This window comes from Carlito syrichta, unplaced genomic scaffold (assembly GCF_000164805.1).
Source record: "Carlito syrichta isolate Samal-C Ts95f unplaced genomic scaffold, Tarsius_syrichta-2.0.1 Scaffold303045, whole genome shotgun sequence".
Classification (NCBI taxonomy): Eukaryota; Metazoa; Chordata; class Mammalia; order Primates; family Tarsiidae; genus Carlito; species Carlito syrichta.
Genome location: NW_007247141.1, coordinates 445,921 through 466,792, shown reverse-complemented (window position 1 = coordinate 466,792; position 20,872 = coordinate 445,921). Strand labels below are relative to the sequence as shown.

General features: G+C 37.5%; 1 protein-coding gene across 6 annotated transcripts in view; it reads left to right on the top strand.

The window, feature by feature from the left end:
- The window catches only part of MPDZ (multiple PDZ domain crumbs cell polarity complex component), a 182,036-nt gene that overhangs the window by 109,750 nt on the left and 51,414 nt on the right, over positions 1-20,872 (top strand). For 4 of the 6 annotated variants that reach the window (XM_008057527.1, XM_008057531.2, XM_008057530.2 and 1 more), the window contains 4 exons: positions 5,032-5,230; positions 8,355-8,396; positions 10,746-10,850; positions 15,125-15,217. In XM_008057527.1, coding sequence (XP_008055718.1) covers positions 5,032-5,230; positions 8,355-8,396; positions 10,746-10,850; positions 15,125-15,217 — 439 coding nt within the window. The remainder of the gene's footprint in view (positions 1-5,031; positions 5,231-8,354; positions 8,397-10,745; positions 10,851-15,124; positions 15,218-20,872) is intronic. The other 2 variants (XM_008057532.2, XM_008057528.2) reach the window with 1 other exon arrangement.

Sequence of the window (20,872 nt, the reverse complement as noted above, 5' to 3'; positions counted from 1 at the left end):
CGATTCCTAAGAGATCTAAAAGTCATTCTTCCTTACAACCCCACAGTCCCCCTACTGGGAATATACCTGGAAGAACTCAAATCACTCTGTGAAAAAGATACCTGCACATGCATGTCTATTGCAGCATTATTCACAATAGCAAAAATGTGAAACTAACCATGCTGCCCATCGAAAGTAGACTGGATTTAAAAAATGTAGTACATACATACAATGTAATAATATGCAACCACAAAGAAAGGACAAAACTGTAAACTTTGCAGCAATCTAGATGGATTTAGAGTCTGTAATACTGAGTGATCTATCACAAAAACAAAGAACTGAGTACCACATGTTCTCACTCATAAACGAACCTTGAACAATTATCATAATACAATAAGAAAGGAACTACCTTTCTTATGGGAAACTGCCGGGGACGGGGGAACTACTTAATCAATAAAAGTACCTGATCTCAAACCAGATCAAGTGGGGACCAGAGTGAGACCCTGTACATTTTACCTGTACATCGACCATTTGTATACCTAACCCTGAATTGTACCCATCTTTAAAATAAAAATTTTAAAAATTAATATAAAAATATGCTAGGTCAATTAGATTCTTGAGAAAAAACAGTGAAAGTCCTTTCTGTCATATTTAAAAATCAGTTTAAATCTCAAAAACTTGATTTTAAAATTAAAAGTATAAAAAGAGCACTTTAATTTGTTGTGTGAGAGTCAAACATTTATGTGTAAAGTCACAACATAAGATTAGTTTGCCATTCAAACTGTATTTAAAAGTATGAGTAATTATTAGTTTTACTTTTCTCTTTCCTTTTCATTATTTCTATATGCCCAATTTTCCCTGACTGTTTGATTTTCTGGGACCCAGTGAGATTTCTCTAGAAGTTTGGAGTTCAAATTTATAGCCTGCTAAGGCAAGAATCTTCCTCTGTTATCTCACTTGACAGAACATGTTCAATGTTCACATTTTGACAGCAATTATAATGACTAAATGCAAAGGAATCTGGAAAAACCTATGTAAAATATTAAAATAATTTGAGTAAATCTTTCAGCTTTAATATAGATGTGTTGCCTTTACAGCTTGAAATAACAAAAAGTGAGATAGATAATATTTTAGGAAATCTAGATAGAAGTTGCTTTGTGTTGGTAAAAAAGTATGTTACAAAGGGGTCTGTCAGTGAGCTCATTTCCTTTTCTTCTCTCTCTTTTTTTTTTTTTTTTTTTTTTTGAGTTGGAATCTCGCCCAAGCTGGAGTGCATGCTCATGGCCACTGCAGTCTCGACCTGCTGGGCTCAGGGGATCTTCCTCTTCAGTCTTCCAAGTAGCTGGAACTACAGGCGTGTGCTACCACACCCGGCTAATTTTTGATTTACTGTAGAGACGAGGTCTCGCCAAATTGCCTGGGCTGGTCTCGAACCCACGGGCTCGGACAGTCCACTCACCTCAGCCTCCCAAAGTGCTGGGATTACAGGCTGAGACACGGAGCTCAGCGAGCTCATTTTCTTAGATTCATAATCTCCTCTTAATCAGCTGTATGAGGTTGTCTACTGTTTTAGCTTTGTGGACAATTTTTTTTTCTCTCTCATGTTGACCAGAAGAAATTATTAATAAATGACAGATTACTGTAAAAACTATCATAATACATTTTTAATATCATATATCACTTTAAAAAACACTTTGTTAAACTTAGGATGAGAATATTATATACAGATTTATACATGTATGTACACATGTATATAGTGACCTTCAAAAAAAAAAATCTAATCTTGATGATTTTGATAGACCTGTGGTCCACTGGTTAAAGATATAGCATTAGGACTTTACGATTTAAACACACACACACACACACACACACACACACACACACACACACACACACACTCTCTCTCAATTTTTTTGGGGAGAGAGGGAGAAAAGGAAAAGAAGGTATTATCTCCCTTCACTGATTAAATACAGAAGCCTAGACAGATTCAGGAACTTATCTGAAAGTACTCTACCCTTAAGGTGTTGAGTCACCCTGGCATGGTGTTACATGCCTGTAGTTCCAGCTACTTGGAAGGCTGAGGCAGAAGGATTGCCGGAGCCCAGCAGGTCGAGGCTGCAGTGACTGTGAGCATGCCGCTGTATTTCAGCCTGGGCGGCAAAGTGGGACTCCAACTCAAAAAAAAAAAAAAAAAAAGTAGAGTCAGTACTCAAACCTTAATCTGTCTCTGGTTCTCTCATACCATCTAATACATTCAATATTTGAGTTACCCAAAGACACATTATGATTGTTGTAATAACAAACTTCATTTTGAAGCTGAATTAAGATGTGCATTTAGTCTTTAGAGAGCAATGTAACTTCGATGTGGGACAGAGATCCATTTTAAATATGTCCTGTGAGTTTTATTTTTAGTTTTGCAAATGCAATTTACTGGGTCAGGTACTTCGATAGGTACTTCACATATATGTTTCTCAATTATTTAAACAATCCTAAGAATCGACATTATTATTTTCATTTTACAGATGGGTAAACCAAGGCCCTGTGTGAGGTGAAGTCAGTTGCCCAAGCTCATACTGCTTGGAAGTGGTAGAACTCAGATTTGTAACCAGTTCCCTGGTTCCACAGTTCATGATTTAGGCTACTCTTCCATACTTCTTCCAAGAAAACTCTTGAAAGATCTTCCAAGTTGCAATCAAAATCTAGTTAGTAGATATCACTTCAGAGTTGTTGAACCTCGAACATTTTTATTTGGCAAAAGGAAAGTATAAGCTCAGCTAACTGATGTCAACTTCTTGGTTTATATGATTTACATAACCTGACAGCCTTAATAGCTGAGAGTTGTGAGTTAAATGTACTGTTTAAAGTGACTTCAGAGGACATGTCAGCCACAGCTCATGTTTCATGTCTATGGCTGCCTTGTTGTAGACTGCATGGTGCTACTGAGAACAAGAAGATGAGTTAGAGTCCTAATGTGAGTCATTTAGTTAATTTTTAACACACATTTCACGTTTTTATTTTAACAAAGTACAGTTGTTTGGTGGGTCTTGTGGGAATGGTGGGTGTATCAATACAAACTAGAGTGCTTTTTGAAACATTTAAGGGCCAGCCATTTGCTCGTAAGAAACCCACCTGACATGGTGTCATGTCTTATGGTACACAGAGATGTCTTTTTAATAACAATACATTTTTTAAAAATGTTAATAGGAGTCTTAGTGCCATATTTTAAATACATCTGATAATGTTTCACTTCCATCAGAAAACGATAACTAGGAGCTGGGTTGCCCATATGGAGGCATGAAATATTAGACTGGAAACATCAGAATCGTTCTTTAAAATGTTTGAAATATCATATCTAATTTGGTATGACTGGAATTAATATTTGGAAAGACGTTATGTTTTTTTAAACACATAAAAACCTAAAAAGGAACTTGTGACTTCTGTCAAAGAAAGTTTTTATAAATACCCTGAGAGCTTTATATCTCTCCTTCCTTATCTTGTTTAATTCTGTAGTCTTGTTTTGGAAGAAACTTTTAGCACTTCAAGTTAAGTTACATTATTTTTACAAAGTTTTCAACATGATTTTAAAGGCTTTATATTTTGAAAGAAAGGAGTAGAGTTAGGAGAGGATCTGAAGGGAAAATTAACTCAGAGTCTGTTGAGAAAACCTTTTTGAGTAAGTGATATTGAAGAGAGAGAGAGAGTTTGCCGTGCAAGCGCTACAGACAGAGGGTGTCAGGCAAAGAATTCCAGTCGAGTGGAGACTGGATGTATTTCTGAAAGAAGGTTGTGGCAGGAACTCAGGGAGCCAAGAAGGACATGACACAAAGGAAGAGTGCGCGTGCTGGGAGGGCCGGGGGCACTGGTGGCTTATAGACCGTGCCAAGCAAGTGTATTATATTGTTAGTGCTATAGGAAGCTATTAAAGAATTGCAACCAAGAGACTGATGGGATGTGATTTGTCTTTTTTTGAATGGTCTCTCTGTCTATGCTGAGAAGAAGGCATCAAAGGAGACAGTATTGGGAGGCAGGTGACCAGTTCAGAAGGAAGCTTTAGCAAAAAGTGAGGCAAGAGAAGGTGCTGGCTTGGTCTAGGGTTAGTATCAACATGGAGAAATATAAATGGATTGAAGATAAATTTCAGTGATAAAAATGACAGGACTTGGTGTTAGATTAATTCTGAGGGATGAGAGAGAGGTGCAAATCAAGAAGGAGTCCCGTGTTCCTGTTTTGGATAATGGAGAGTGTTATCTAGTGCCATTTACCAAAAGGAGAAGAAAAATGGAGAAACAAGGGAGGATAAAACATTTCGTGTTCAGGTGTATACATACTAAGATTGCGTTTTCTGTGAGACATCTAGGGCACATGTCAAAGGGCGATTTAAATATCCAAATTGGAAGTTTATGGGAAATTCAAAGACAAAATAGGAATAAAATTACATATCAGTTCATTTCAGTAGACTACTATGCATGCAGGCACTGTAATTGGCTGTGGGTATGAAGACTTCAATACACGCTTCTTGGTGTTAGGAATTCTGTGCTACCCTTTGTTTCTTAAGCAACCAGCATAGTATTGGCAAATAGTAACCATGTAGTAAATAGATTTTGAAGAAATGTCTAGAAGCAAGGTGATAGCAGAGAATTTCTTGATTTATAGAAGTGATTATCCATTTGTGGTTCTGTTTTTTATTTTGTATTCTTTTTAATGTGTTGAAGATGAATTGCTGTTGTAAAAGTAACTTGATAACTGCCATAGTATTCTCCCTGAAAGAACATTCTATTTAAGGGGACGACACATCAAAAAGTCTAAATTACATTCATTTCACAAGTATAGACTTGTTTCATTTCTAATGTATTCAACACAGAGAATTTTATTCTATATACAATTTCACAAACACTTAAAAATTTATTTGAAAAATTTTTTTGTTCTAAATACTTTTTTCTAAAATGCTACTCCTGTACTTTTAATTATAAATCATTGGGATTATTAAATTCAAATTAAGATGTATTTGAAAATTGTGTATTTGACGGATATCTGCATTCCCCTTTCCCGTAGGGATGACAGTAAGTGCTAATAAAGATGGCTTGGGGATGATTGTTCGAAGTATTATTCATGGTGGTGCCATTAGTCGAGATGGCCGTATTGCCGTTGGGGACTGCGTCTTGTCCATTAATGAAGAGTCTACCATCAGTGTAACCAATGCCCAGGCACGAGCCATGTTGAGAAGACACTCTCTCATTGGGCCCAACATAAAGTAAGTACCATTTGGACCCCAGTTTGACTTGGGAAATTCAGGAAATTCCATTAGCTAATCAAAATAGCTTTTCTTCAGAACATACTTCTGTTTGAAATACAAACGTTATCACATAGTTATTTAACGTAAACTGCTCAAGAATTATATTATTTTTGAGTAGCTCTGGATTGCAAGGATCGTCTCTTTCAAGATCACAACATTGAAATTTTGAAAACATGCTGCTTTTTGTTTTTTGTTTTACTTTTTCGGTGATTTCTGCAACTCTGGATGTGAGAGATGAGATGACACTTGCAGAGCTGGAGGTTCCACTCTTAGAAAAAAGTGTGCTTTGGCCTCAATATAAGGAAGTATGCCCTTACTAACGGACCATCATAAATCGTAGAACCAAGCAGAGAGACCAGACATGCAAAAGACCACATAGAACATTGCCCGTCTGACTCTTAACTTACCTTTTCTTGAATCATCTCATGATGCAAAGGGCTCACCAATAAGTTGGTGTAGTCTAAGCGTACCTCATGTAGGATATTTTTTGGGAAATGCTTCCAGTTTTCCATAATCCCATAATATATGAAAGGCATGCTGTGTATGTGGTTTGGTCTTTAAGGCACTAAATATTCCTTGAGCCAAGATGAAAATCAGTTCATGACTTTATTATCACACCTCATCAAATCCTCCAGCATTAATCACTGAATATTTATGTTTAATGTTTGAGGGGTAAAATGGTAAAATAAGAGCTCAGGGAAAGATTGTTTACCCACATTGAAGTAATGATTACTCGTATGGGAGATTTTTGTATTCGTGGTATTTTACTGTCTGCATTCTGTATTACTGGTTCTTTTGTAAAGTATGTGTTGCCAGAGCTTAGGTAACAAAAGTTGTATTTATAATCTGTTTTTCATTCTGCCATTAATAAAAAGCAGAAAAGTCTATACCATGTGGAATGGATTCTGCTGTCTTATATACAAGAAGTATTATTTTTAGGCAAAATCTTCACTAATGGACTTTTATATTTTTGTGTGCCTGTTGGACTTTTGTTTTACAGTTGAGCAGATCATCAGATCATATTACAGATTGCTAATTATAATAATTGGGGTAAAAGTGAACACCATTAAAAATGTCAGTCCCCGTACCATAAGGAAAGAAAAACTTTCAATGCTTTCCTCACCACTTGTGGTCATTCTTCCTTCTTTTTACTTAAAAGATGGATGATACAGATCCACATGGCGACCGTGTATTTATTGCAAGAGTTTTCGTTTACATGGATTAAATGCAGTGTCACATGCAGATGACCTAGTAACTGATCGCTTGGTCTCTTGTGCCGTGATGTTCGTGTTATACTTTGTACAGTGATCCAAGTCCCCTGCCTACTTTTTGGCACTTGGCACCACAACTGGTGCCTGGTGCGAGCCTTACCCCTCAGCTCCAACGTACTGCAGAACTTTAAAAGTGATCAGAAAATAAGACCATGGTGACACCAGTTTCGCTTAAGTCATGCATCTGGTCAGCTTCGGAAAACTTCCAGGCATATTTTCAAGTTCAAAGTCTTTTTTCCCGTATCCTCATGTGTGTGTGTGTACGTGTATGTATATGTGTGTTTTCCCCCTCCCCACCTGCTGATGTAGCAGAATTTACTCAGTCATGTAGATAGCAGGTTTATTATGACCGTGAAGGGTATCTGGAGAGTTAACTATGTAAGTAATTGGCTTTAGGACCTCAGGAGGCAAAATTTATTATAGAATCTTATTTTTTTTTTAAGAAAGCAGGATTTATTGAGAGGACAGAAAAGCTCCCTCAGTGGGAAGGGACCCGAAAGGGTTCCAGAACCTTACATTTTTAAAAAAGAAAAATTCTACAACCTTCTCTTCTCTGGAAATCAATCAATCTCTCACAGGCATGTAAGCACACACACACCTGAAGCATACTCACAAAACATGCTGATTTCTTCTCAAGTGTCTTACTAATGCTGTGATGCAGATGGTTATATCGCTTGACTTACTGAGTATATGTCAGAAATTGAAATCATCCTTACTATAGTCCTTTATCATTAAATAAATATTGGATGATAAAATGCAAATATTCGGCCATTTACATTGTCCATGGCTGAGCAACATGTTCTGTGCATTTTGCATGAAGCATTCTTAGCCCTGTCTCCTTCCTTTCACTTGCCTTACAGGAAGCAAAAAGTTAGAATTGGCTTGCAGGCCATGTGAGTTAATATCCCCAAAAGGAAAGTCTAGTTCTTCCAGTATTCTGAATGGATCCGTAACATTGCCTCTGGCCCATTAAGCTTTGTGCTCATTACTGGGGTCTCGGCTCCATCCTCCTCTCTTTCTCATTATTTCTCATAATGATCCCTGCTTCATCTGGATGGTGACGGAGGGGTGCCTTGTAGAGACTTAGGAAAAAGGACACTGGGTCAGTTATGTAATTGATTGGTTTCAGGGAAAGCATTGTTTCTTGAGACAGTGCACTGAGTTTCTTTCTCTTTTTTGCCATTTACAATAGATAGCTAGGAACTTTGTGCAGTGTGTGTGTGTGTGTGTGTGTGTGTGTGTGTGTGTGTGTGTGGTGTTTGTACGTACGCGTGCACGAACTCACACTCACGCGTGCCTGGGTAGTTAATTCGAGTTTCAAGAGTTCAAGAACAGCCATCTTAAGTTCCAGATTTCATTATTTTCTATGGAAAACCAGATGTGAAGCCTCACCAGAAAGCATTCTGTTTCACTTCTCTCTCCACCTTGCCAGGAGCTCTTATATTTCTGTAATAATAGCCAGGGTTTTGTGCTTAGCAGCAGCTGCTTATAACATCTGCCAGATAATTACCGAGCTGAATCAGAATTCACCTGCCTTAACCTAAAGTGTGGGATGAATTTCTGATCAAGGAATAAAAGATGGATTGCAGTTACATTTTTCCGTGCTTGTTAATAATCACAGCTATAGACACCAGTGAAGAGCAGATGCTTTTCTGGGGGAGGTGTAGCTGGGAGGGAGGTGGGGGCTGGGGAGAGCAACCAGGAGCACCCACTTTTAACTACATATGTATGCATCTCACATTCAGCACAAGACATTGACATTTGTTAACACTATTGTAAAAAGATGCCACAGCGTCTGCTTCACATTCTAGATTTTCTGCAGCACCTGCTGACGGTCGAGCCCCCTTTTGTGTGTGAGTATCGGTGATTCAAAACCTCATTATGGCTGTGTGTTACAACTTGTCTGTGAAAACCGTTTTGTGCTTTTGTAACGTCCCAATGCAGGGATGGATCCAGATAGAGATTCTCAGTGTATGCATTTGGAATTGTTTTCTTCACTTAAATCAGAACATGAAATCCAACAGAGCTATGAGGTTGTTTTGTTTTCACATGGCACTGGTGATTGTGAACTCATTTGAAAATCATATTTTCCAATTACTAAGCTCCCGAGCTCCTTTGTGAGGGAATGATCCTGTCTGCATGTGCAGACGCCTTCTCTGCATTATAGTCACAGTTCGGCATGGCATTAGGATACTAATGGTTTTCTTTCTTCTTTTAGTTCCTGTGTAACCAAAAGTTAGTTTACATTTAAGAATTTTTAATTCAACTCGCAAGTCAGCTGTCTCCGTGTGTTGATGCAGTTCGTAATTCAGCTTTGACGTTTCTTGCTGGTGATTTGGAGGTTTTGTGTGGTCGTGTGACCCCAGGCTTGTGTACGAATTGCTTTGCATGTGGGATGCATCGTGGGATGCTTGTTCTGGTGGCTTCGCTGTCTGTAGTAGTTAAATATTTATGAAAAGTGCCTTATTTGCTTTTTCCCGCTGCTACCCAAAGTGTCAGAAAAATATTTGTAAAAACTCCCCACTCCTTACTTTTTGGTAAAAGGAAGAAACAACTTTGAAGAAATATAGAGGGAAAACTGATTTTCAACATCATTTGGCATGGAAACATCTTTACCCTCTCAAACCAACTAAAAAAATGAATACCTAAGTACTTATTATTATTATTATTATTTGCTATTGTATCCTACTTTCCTCCTCCTTCACTTTTTCCTGGCTTTTTAAACTTAAAGTTTTATTTATCTGAGTTTTACTGCATCTTCAGGAATAGTACCAGTATTCTTGAATAGTCTCCTCACATTTTAGGTTTCCTGTTTCATTGTGTAAAATGCAGTCAGTCTTCTTTCCTGACATAATATATTCTTTGAAGAGATAAAAGCAAATTTACTACTCAATACATTTTGTAACACCTTGGAGAAAGTTTTTTTGTAGATGAATACATTAAGCAGGGACGGAATTAGAATGCAACTTTTTAACCCAGCCTAGTTCCAGAATTCACTGATCTGTGCTTTCTGCTTCAGTTTTTGGCCCGTAAGGTAAAAGTGTCATGAAGAGATTCCCAAAGGGTCCATCTGCCCGAGTGGTCAGTGTGACCAGGGGAACCGATGTCCTGTTATTTTATGGAATAACCAATTAGGTATTCTCATTCAGTAAATTATGTCATTGGTATAAGTTTTATTTTTTTTATAATACAAAAGGCAAGCCTTTTATCTTTGCCCTCCAGTGTTGAGGTTTTTTATCCTTATTGTCTTAACAGATAGATTGTGGACAGATGGTTTAATAATCGTCCTGATTTCTATGTTGTGCATTTTTATACTTTTTTTAGTTGCACAAACATGCTGTATTGACTTCAGATACAATATTTCTCTTACTTTACTATTTAATGATCTGAAGATCTTGGAGCAGCTTATGTTAAAAAGTGCACCTATTATGTAAATAGCCTTATAGAACAGCAGTAAACAGGAATTTTCTAATATTAGTTTCTAAACACTACAGCAGGAGTCAGCATCTAGCACTGCACCTCCAACATGATAGGCATTCAGTCAGTACTTGGTGAATTCATAAGTGGCCATTCACATGTAAACAGTAGACTTTTCTTGGAAACCAAAGTGAACTTATCAGAAATTGCTACACATTAGTGTTTTCATAAGCTTAAATGGTTTAACTTCATATTTCAGACTTGAGAGTTCATAACTTAATAGAACTAACAATTATTGTTAATGCTTGTTAATGTCTATAATTAGTTATGTATTAGGGGAAAATGTAAAGTAATTTGTGATATTCAGCATTTAATAGAGTCCACCTGTGTGTTTTTGCTAGAAAGCCCCCCAAGAATCTCTGGACAAAATAAGTGCTGTTACTGACAATCATTTATTCCAAGGATTTATAGATCTTCTTAAATTCAAAACATTGCTGTTAGCCTTCTCATTTGGCAGTATAGGTAACTCTGTTTTCCTCTCCCATGTGATTGTTGGTGAGCACATAGCTTATCAGCCACATTTACAAATCAAATTTCTGTTGTTATTCTTGCCTATAGGGTAGCCTTTTGAAGTTGGGAGTCTCTGCTGAATATACTGATTAAATGAGTTGTGAGAAAAAGTAGGGCTGAAGGGACAAGACAATGTTTTTGTGTGTTTTGAAAGCTTTTTCTAACTGGCAAAACTTTGTTTCCCTTTGCTTTCGTGGATTCTGTTTCTGTCCCAGAATAACTTATGTGCCTGCAGAACATTTGGAAGAGTTCAAAATAAGCTTGGGACAGCAATCTGGAGGAATGATGGCACTGGACATTTTTTCATCATACACTGGCAGGTGAGTGAAACACTACATTTACCACAATGAATGAATGATACAGCAAGTTATATAAAGTATTTTGAATTCAGAATCAGGGAGGACTAGAGCAAAGAAGTAGTCTGAATCCTTTTTTTTCTTCCAAGATTTTAAAACATATTCTCTGCTTTCTCTCAGTATCTTAAGTAATTGTTATATAGGAGGAAAATGTGAGAAATATATTAATTTTCAACTGTAGAAATTAAAATAATCTTTAATTCTGCCACCCAATATGCCACTCTTAACATGTTAAACCTTGGTAATTTGCCCCAGATGCGAATATTACTTCATTAATATCTTAGAACCTACAATTTGTGTAGTGTTGTATAATATGTGCTTTTCTTTCATAAATATTATCAAATATCCTCAGAAATGTTATTTATTCCTTTATTAACATACATACACATCCAGAAACTTTTTTAATAATTATTTTTTACTCTTTTGGAGAATGTTGAACTGGATCTTTTGACCTGTATGTGTTAGGAAACCATGTTAGGCTTTTTAAAGGCTGTTAATAAGAAAAAGTTTTATGTTTTTTTTTTTCTTATGACAGGCAGGAACTGGATTTTGGTGCTGCTGTTGACTGATTTCAGGGCAAGGAAAGAAATAATGTCTAATTGCTTTTCCATGAAGAATGTACCATTTTATACTCTTAGTTGTGTGTCTGTTTTTTTCAGTTGCACTGGCATCTGGGTACCGCATTTCTCGTTAAGCATGCAGTAGGACAGAAATGGCCCTTCAAGCATTCTGAGGCCTTCTCAGGGACGATCTACCATTCCTCAGAGGATGTCAGAATATCTCAGAACACCCTGGTGTCCAATTACCCATTGTGCTTTCATTGTGATATTTTGTCACTATTTCCTCTGTAGATTGCACATGACCACAGTATACAGAAAGTGTTAGGGAAGGGAAAGGTATTTTATGTATTTAATAAATGGAAAGAATGGTCATAAATATTATGGGAAAAAAGGTATAATCGTCCTGGGGGATTAGTTTCAGGATTCCTCATGGATTCCAAAATCCACGGATGCTCAGGTCCCTTATAGATAATGGCTTAGTATTTGCATATGACCTATGAACATCCTCTCATATACTTTAAATCACCTCTAGATTACTTATAATGCCTAATGCAATACAAAGGCTATGTACATAGTTGTACTGTTTAGAGAATAATGACAAGAAAGAAACAAAAACAGTCTGTACATGCTCAGTGAGTACAGGTACGGCCGCCCATTTTGTTCTCCGCTGTTTTTGGTCTGCTGTTGGTTGAATCCATGGATGTAGAACCCAAGGATATGGGCGAGGAGGACAACTGTATTTGACTCCCTCCCGTACAAAGTCAGCCACTTTCCACTCCAGGATGTCCATTGTAGTGCTAATGGCATGTGTTGATTATAGTTTCCCAGTAGTTCATACCAAAATGGTAAAATCAGTCATTTCAGTGTCCCTCTGAAATGTTTCAAATGGTTTAATTGAAGAATATACCAGGTAACTTCTTAGTCCTGTAACATTCTAGAGCCTTAAAATGCTTGAAAATTATTGTAAAGCACTGAGCTTCCCCTAGCACAGAAAGCACAATTATCTGGATTGTCCAGTGCTGTGACTATTGCTACACTGCAGACAACGCATATTTGCTACTGATAACAAGGTACTTGAAGCAGAACAAAGGAGATGCATTTTACAGAGGAAGAACCTACAGCAGAGAGAGGTTAAGGAACTTGCCCAAGTTCTACTGCTAATAAATGTCAGAGCTAAGCTGAGAATGAGTTTAAGCAGTCAGACTCCTTGCTCTTAACACTGGAATCAAAGGAAGGATTGCACAAGTTGATGAAACATGCGCCATATAAACATATATAGCTGCACAGCTTGGAGATTAAGAACTCTGGTTTTGTTTTAAGATGGCCTCAGTTCAAGTCTGAGCTCTGCTACATCTCTATGTGACTTTGTGCCAGTTACTTTACCTGATACCTATATGCAGATATAAAGAGAATTCGTTATTGTAGGTAAGAGAAATTCTGTTGGTGTTCAGCGATATAACATGGGGCAAAGAAATCTAAATGTTCTTTGGTCAAGTGAGCGCTGGAGGACATGACATTTGAGTCCCCAAACCCACACTGTAGGATGGATTAGCAATAATCAGCACATTTAGAGGAGCCTATTTGGGTCAAGGAAAGGATTCAAGATTACAGAATCCTTTGAGGAGACTGGAGTTCTTGTATCAGATGACTCAGGATATTTACCTTCTTATGGGTAAAAAGGCCGGAGCATGATACAATATGGCTAAGAGTGTTGCTTAGGCCTTAGGGCTAAGAAGTTCCTGCCGTCTGATAGCTGTCACCTGAATGTTTTAAGGACTCTTTCTAAGTCCTCATTGTTGTCTGTCTCCCAAACCCGCTTTTTTCCCAGTCGTGTGCTCTCCAGTTGTATTGCCAGAGGATTAGGCCCAGTTTTCACTTCTCCATCTTGCATCTTCTGGACAGGGGCTTCACTTGGACTGCCTCCTCTCAGTCAGTTCCTTGACACTGTTTTTAGATTCTCCTTTCCAGACCTCTTCCCCACAGTCCTGCCCTCCTGTCAGGCCTCCAGGAAGGATCTATAGCAGGTAGATTTCATTCTAACGGTCTAAAAACAAAAATGTATCATTCCGGTCAAAAGGACTTTCAGGGAGAGCTTGGAGAGTTGCTTGCCAGAAGTGCCACGAAGCACATTCAAGCATAGATGGATTATCAGATGAGGTGACTTCTTATGAAGTTCACAGACGATATCATTTTTTTTTTTTACATGTTTACCAATGTTTATTCAAATAGGGTCTATAGCTCCATAGATACTTGGTTCTGTGCTGTTCAAGATAGGTGGAGATAGTAATTCTAGGTATGTTTTCAACTTCTGGAAATAGAGATTGTTAGAGAGCAAGAGGAAAGGTAAGATACACATTTTTCTTATACAAATAGTCTCCAGTTGACACATACCTGAAAGTTGGGAATAAGAACCTCAAGATATGGGTATTTGGAGTCACGTTAAATGACATCTCTCTCATCAAGAAAGCAAATTTGAATCCGTAGAAGAGCTTTTAGTTAGAGCATGCATTGAAATACTTGAACTTCAACTTTAACCTCATCCCTGAGGGATATGTATCTCCTTTCTGATTCTGATAGGGATTTCCTTTATTTTTCTTCTTTGTTTCTGTTTTTAGATCCTGAAAGCAAAAATGCTGATACAGCACTTGAGCAGGGGTGCCTTACAACAGTTCGGGTGAAGGGGTGAAGGGAAGACTTAGAGCCCAAGTTCAGGATTCCTGTCCGTAGAGAATGGCTATCATTTGAATATATGATTTATTTTAATTTTTAGTATCTATAAAAATCAGCTGAAAACATTTATTGAGCCAGAATTCTTACAATCTTTTCTCCTTTCAAAGGAACATGTGGACATCTTTCTTTAGAAATCCAGTGTTTACCAATAGCATAAAGATGTGTCATAACCAACTTAGCAATGCTCTATTGCCCTTATGATATTTATTAATGCAGAGTATACCTTTGGAAAAACAAAATGTTACTTAATATAGGTGTTATTGCAGAGTTTTATTTACAGTGGATCAACAGACTAAACATTTTGTTACATGCTTGGCATTTGGAAAAAATCTTTGCTACAGAAATTGCAAAGTGATGCTTTATAAACTGCTTCCTGTAAGAGGTCTTCTATGTCTGGGCCCTCTGGAGGGCTGATGTGGGACCATCAGCATTTTCCATTCTTTTTTCAAAAATCGGAGGAAAAGCATGGGATTATCCCTAAGAAACAAAGATACTAAACTCTTGGCATGCTTGATGAGAAATTTCTTCAGGGCAGGGTTCAGGACTGGGCATGCTTATAGCCTACTTGGTGCCTCTAGCTTCTTGCACATGGTTGGAATTTGAGAAATACTTACTGAGTAGTTTTTCTTTACAAAGCTGGCATATATCCCCGTCTTCCCATTTCTTTCCTATATTCCCTCAAGGTTTGCCAGGAAAGAAACAACCAAGACTCTTGGTATTGAGCTATATCTCCAGACTAATTATGGTGGATTGATTTTAATGTCAGGTTTTTATTTTGTTTGGTTCGGTTTTCCTTGCTCCCTCCTGTAAAAGTGTTATATATCAGGTATGGTAAGAAATATAAAGCAGTTCTGTGTTTTAGCTAAACCAACAATAAAGTACATGTAAGACAATCTTGCACGGTTTGCTAGGGTTTTGTCGCACTCAATGTATAACTGTTTTAACCAGAGACATTCCAGAACTACCAGAGCGGGAAGAAGGAGAGGGAGAAGAAAGTGAACTTCAAAATGCGGCCTACAGCAATTGGAATCAGCCCCGGCGGTAAGGACAGTTTCTATTTCTGTCTTCTGCCCAGTCGATGGATAGATGGTCTTTAAAGATAGACAGTAGTGGTTTCAAGTACTGGATTACAACTTGCTACTTGTCACATTGGGCAAGTTAATTTAATATTCCTAAACCATCATTTTATCATGTATACAGTAGAGAGCATAATGTATAACAGAATTAAAACGAATAACATATATGCAAGGATCTGGCACACAGTAGGAACTTAAAATTAGAGAAGATTTTGCATAGCCAGTTGGAATAAATTATATATTCTGTAGATCTTGATCTTAGTATAACACCAAATGTTTATTTTAAATTTAATCTAGCATTTGTAGAAACCAGATATTCAAACATACAATTTAAAATGGACTTGTGTGTGTGAAAGTAAGCCTTGTTATTACAGGCTGAGTTTATCCTAAGCCATGCTCCATCTAGCATAATAATATCGTCTAGCATCTAGTTTCATAATAATAGAAAAGATGACTTTCCTAAATATACTCAGATATATCACATGTGTCACTAAGGCGTATTGATGTGTGTATGCTGAGTAAAATCAATTTCAATTTAATAGAGATTTACTGAGTCCTGATTGTGGACCCAGGCCTGAAACTGTTGATTTTGTAAATAACAAGAAAGTAAGTATAAGATACAAATCCTGCGCCAAAGAGGTTCAAATGTACCTGGCTGGGCAAGATCTAGAGAGACATGAAACAATTAAAGAACAGTACAAGGTGTTTTGTATTCAGTGTAAAACGTAGGTAATCATTGGACAGCCTCTCCAAATCAGTCTAAAGGTAACCATCCAAGATAGTGCCTTACTCTTAGTAAACATTACTATTGTTACATAGTGAATAAATAAAATTCTCACAAGCAGAATTTCTAATATACAGAGAAAGAATGCAGTTTGATGATTTCCCCTGCTCACAAATGGTGACCTGCAGCCATCACATTTAAATAGTTTCAAATGGTAGAAAACACCATTTGACGTTGCTTTCAAAGGAATAGTATGCATTTCCAGCCATGCAGAATGAAATTTTGAGTTGAATTTCTTCAATAGAAATTTAGCTCAGTTTTTAAAAAATCTAGGTCTCTCTACAGCACAGCCCATGTTGAGAACAGATATATGTGATAGCTCTGGGTTAGAAAATATAAGACGTTAAGTGCCTTATTTATTTGTGGATGGAGATAGAAATAAGTTAGCAGATGGTCATAGTTATAAACTTGAATTTTGTTGGAGGACAATAATCCCAGGGGAAAAAAAAAAGAGGTTGATCAGTTTTAATAACAATCTTAGGAGAGGAAAGGTAGCTTTTAGAAGGCAATATGCAAAATCATTGGCGTCAGCAAGGGCCATGTTTGAATTTTGGCTTTGATATTTCCTAAGGCAAGTTTCTTTCTCTGTTTTTTTATTTTGTATGACTTTATTTTGTTATAGAGATGTGAGGTAAAAGTCAGGATTGGGTATATAAGTCGTCTACTTGCAGGTAAAGTTTGGGCCTCCAACTGGTCCTCACTTACCCAAGTTTAGGACCAGGTAACCTTTGTGTTGTTCCCCCTCCTGCCTCCCCTGGCAATGATCCACGACTGCTGATCCCTCCCTTGTGCCACTGTGATTAATGTTCAGTTCCCACTTATGAGTGAGAACATGTAGCATTCAGTTCTTTGTTTCTGTGATATAGATCACTAAGTACGGTGGTTCCATTTCCGTCCAATTTATTGTGAAGCCCATGTTTTTGTCCTTCTTTATGGCTGCATAATATTCCATTGTGTGTATGTACCACATTTTCTTTATCTAGCCCACTGTCAGTGGGCAGTAGGGTTGGTTTCGTGTGTTTGCTATTGTGAATAGTGCAGCAATATGCACTATACAGGTGTCCTTTTTGTCGAACAATTTATGTTCCCTGGGTACATTCCCAGAAGGGGGATTGCTAGATCCTGTGGAAGTTCCATTTTCAGTTCTTTTAGGAAATGCCACGTTATTTTCCATAGCAGTTGAGCTAGCTTGCACTCCCACCAACAGTGTTCTCTTTTCTCCACACCCACGCCAGCATCTGTTTTTCTTTTTCTTTTTTAATTTATTAGTGATGGCCATCCTTACAGGAGTTAGGTGGTATCTCAGTGTGGTTTGATTTGCATTCCTCTGATGATGAGTGAGGCTGAGCATTTTTTCGTGTATCTGTTGGCTGCTCGTATGTCTTCCTAAGATAAGTTTCTTAATCTCTCTGCTAGGTCTTAGCTACTTCATCTGTAAATGGGGTTAATAATATAACCTTTTAAATTCGGTGGATAATTCAGTGTGATAATGCACACAACACTCTTAGCTTAGTACCTGAAGCCCAGTGAGTACTCAGTCAGTGATTGACCTTGTCTATGATGATGTAATATTGGTCACTACTAAATAAGCAAAGAGAAGACATTGAATATAGGAGTTAATATGAAATTTTCTTACAAGAAGGAAGAGCATAACTTCTGGACTAAAAGAATGTTATGCTTTTCTTCTCAATTTTAACTTTCACCACTAGCCTAAGGTATCTCTAAAGGTGCTACTAACTACCTTAGAGAAAATGTCTGAAGCTTCCATAAATCCTTCTGAGAAGGTACTCTGTGCTCACTCATGCAGTGCTTCTGTAGAAGGACTCAGCTACTTTTTGGGGAATGTTCATAGAATATGATTAGCAAGCTTACCAGGATAAACAGAGCTTTTAATAAACGAGTGTGATGGACATGCTTCACATCATTGGAAATGTGATGGACATTTATTCATGAAGTCAACAGAAATTCACTTTGTGTAGAGATGAGAATACTTTTTGTAAGTAGTAAGATTCCAGATTGTAAAATAGGCTGAATTACTCTTTTATTGTGCATGTGATTTTCATTTACTGAATTAGGGACATACCATTGTATGTACCATTTTCTATTTTGCTTATTTTTCTCTCGAGGCTATATATGCAAATCTTTCATGTTTGATACTTAAAGATCTAGTTCATTTGATGTTATTGTTGTCTTGCATTTCAATATATGAATAAACACTACAGTTTATTCCTTCTCAGATTCATATTGGGTAATTAACAGTTATGTGCTACTGTAGCCATTCTGTACAGTAAATATATTTATTTCTTTATACTTATATATGAGAATTGATCTAGGGAATGTATCCAGAAGTGGAATTGCTGGCTTATAGATTTATATGGTTTTTTTTTTGCTTTTTTAGTAATTGCTAAAAAATTACTGTTAAAGGTGACTGTATCAATTTTTACTTCTGTTTCCAGTATATGAGAGCTTTCTCTTCTCCACATCCTTGTTACTGTATCAGATGATCATTTTAAAAAAAGGTTTTGGTCAATCTGATGAGTAGAAAATGACACCTTGTAAGAAACAAGGTATAGGTATAAGAGAATTGATTGGCTGGGGTGCACATTTGCTCGTTTGTTACATGGATTGGTTTTGTTGTCTAGCTTTCATGACTGCATTCATCATCATTATCATTATACTAGTAATAAAATACTTATTGATTGCTTATTATGTGTCAGTGTTTTGGTTTTGGACTTTCCATGTATTAGTTGATTAAATCCTCACAGAAACTCTGATGTAGAGACTTTTTTTTTAAAAAAAAAGATGTGAGATACAATTCAGGGTTAGTTATACAAACATTGATTATGCAGGTACCCTTGTTGATGAGGTGTGTCCTTCCCTCCCCTAGCAGTTTCCCTCAGCTGCTAATCCCACTCTGCTCCCCTGGCAGTTTCCCACTACTGCCAATCCCTTTCTTATAGTATTATGATCATTGTTCAAGGTCCGCTTATGAGTGAGAACATATGGTTCTTTGTTTTTGTGATAGATCACTGTGTATGATAGACTCTAAATCCTTCCAAGTTGCTGCGAAGGCCATATGTTTGTCCTTCTTTATGGCTGCGTAATATTCCATTGTGTATATGTACCACATTTTTTTAATCCAGTCCAGCTTCGATGGGCAGCATGGTTGGTTCCATGTTTTTGTTATTGTGAATAGAGCTGCAACAAATGTACGTGTGCAGGTATCTTTTTTGTAGACAGATTCGAGTTCCTCCGAGTGTATTCCCCATAGGGGAATTGCTGGTTCCTATGGAAGGCCAATTTCTAGTTCTTTCAGAAATCACCACACTGTCTCCCAAAGAGGTTGCACTAGTTTGCATTCCCACCAGCAGTGTAGAAGCGTTCCTTTTTTGTAGAGACTCTTTATTGGATCCATGTCACAGCTGAGAAAAGTAAGACAGAGACTAAGTGTGTCACGTATTATTTAAGTAGCAAAAGCACACTCCTCTGGGAGTGCCTCAAATGTTGGTGGTGAGGACATGTTTCACCGTGCCATCTTCTCCTACCTCGTGTCCAGAATTGGCTTCCTTTGTGCGGCAGGAAGCAGATGGCAGGCTTTCATGGTCTTAAAGCTCTGTGTTTGGTAGCCCTTTCTCAATACCTTGACCTCTGACTTAGCTTGGCCACACACTTCACTGTAAATCACCTTATTCTCATATCCCTGCCTTTTTATAAAGCGTGTACTCTGGATCTATTCATAACTCATAGATCTCTTTCACTGATACATGAGTTCATGTGTTTACTTTGTGGGTATGGGGATGTATTCGGGGCAGAGGAAGTCACAAGGACCAGGACCCCAGGACCCAAAGGCAAAAACTTGCTGGATGAACTCAAGGAACACGAAGGAGATGCTGTGGGAGCCGGAGTGGTGACGGGGAAATGCAGAACTATGGGGGATAAGTTTAGGAAGGTCATGGTGGGATCAGATCATGTAGGAGTTTGTTGGCCACTGCTCTTCATGTCCTGACTGCTAATGACCAGGCCTGCCTTGGCTAGAAAGACTTCGACAGAGTTAAGCTTCTGACGTAGTGTATGTGCAGGACTGTTCTTTCTCTTGATTTGGCTGCTAAGCTTAGAAGCTGCCATCTGTTCCATTATAGCCGAATGTCTTGATTATTTAATGTCTGTAATGTTAAAGTTCCTGCAAAAGGGTATTTTTACACTGGTATGTACACCAACCTGGATTGGAGGTCCAATATTTACTTGTAATGAATCGTCTTCAGAAATGTATTAGTATTCATGTTTAGAGGCTGTCTAACTGAGAAGCAGGTACATTATCCACTCTAGAAATCTAAAAACAAAGACAAAACAAAAACAGTATCTATGCTTCTACAAGGCCAGGATCATCTTCACTGTCCACATCCACATCTTGTCACGCTGGAGGGTCTTCATGAACGGTGGTGAACCCTAAAGCAAATTGGTAGAACACATTCGATCCTAGAATGTCTGGGTGGTATTTTGAAGTTTTCATTAGTACACCCAAATTCAAAGGGAAATAAAAGAAGCCAAAATAAAGCAACTGTGAGCTTACAGGACAATAGTGGAATAAGCATCAATCCTACTCTAAAAGGACTATCTTAAAGATATCCTCTGAGGATAAATTTTGACTTCACCTTTAGAGGAATCTGACCTTGATGGACAGTGGAAGAAATCGTGATGTGTGAAATTCTTTGAACAAGAATTTATTTAAAAAATTTTTTTAATGTTCTACATACAATAAAAAACTCTGCACTGTTAAAAAAAAAAAAAGAAATGTATTAGTATTTACCAGACCCTACAAAACATAGAATAAAGTAT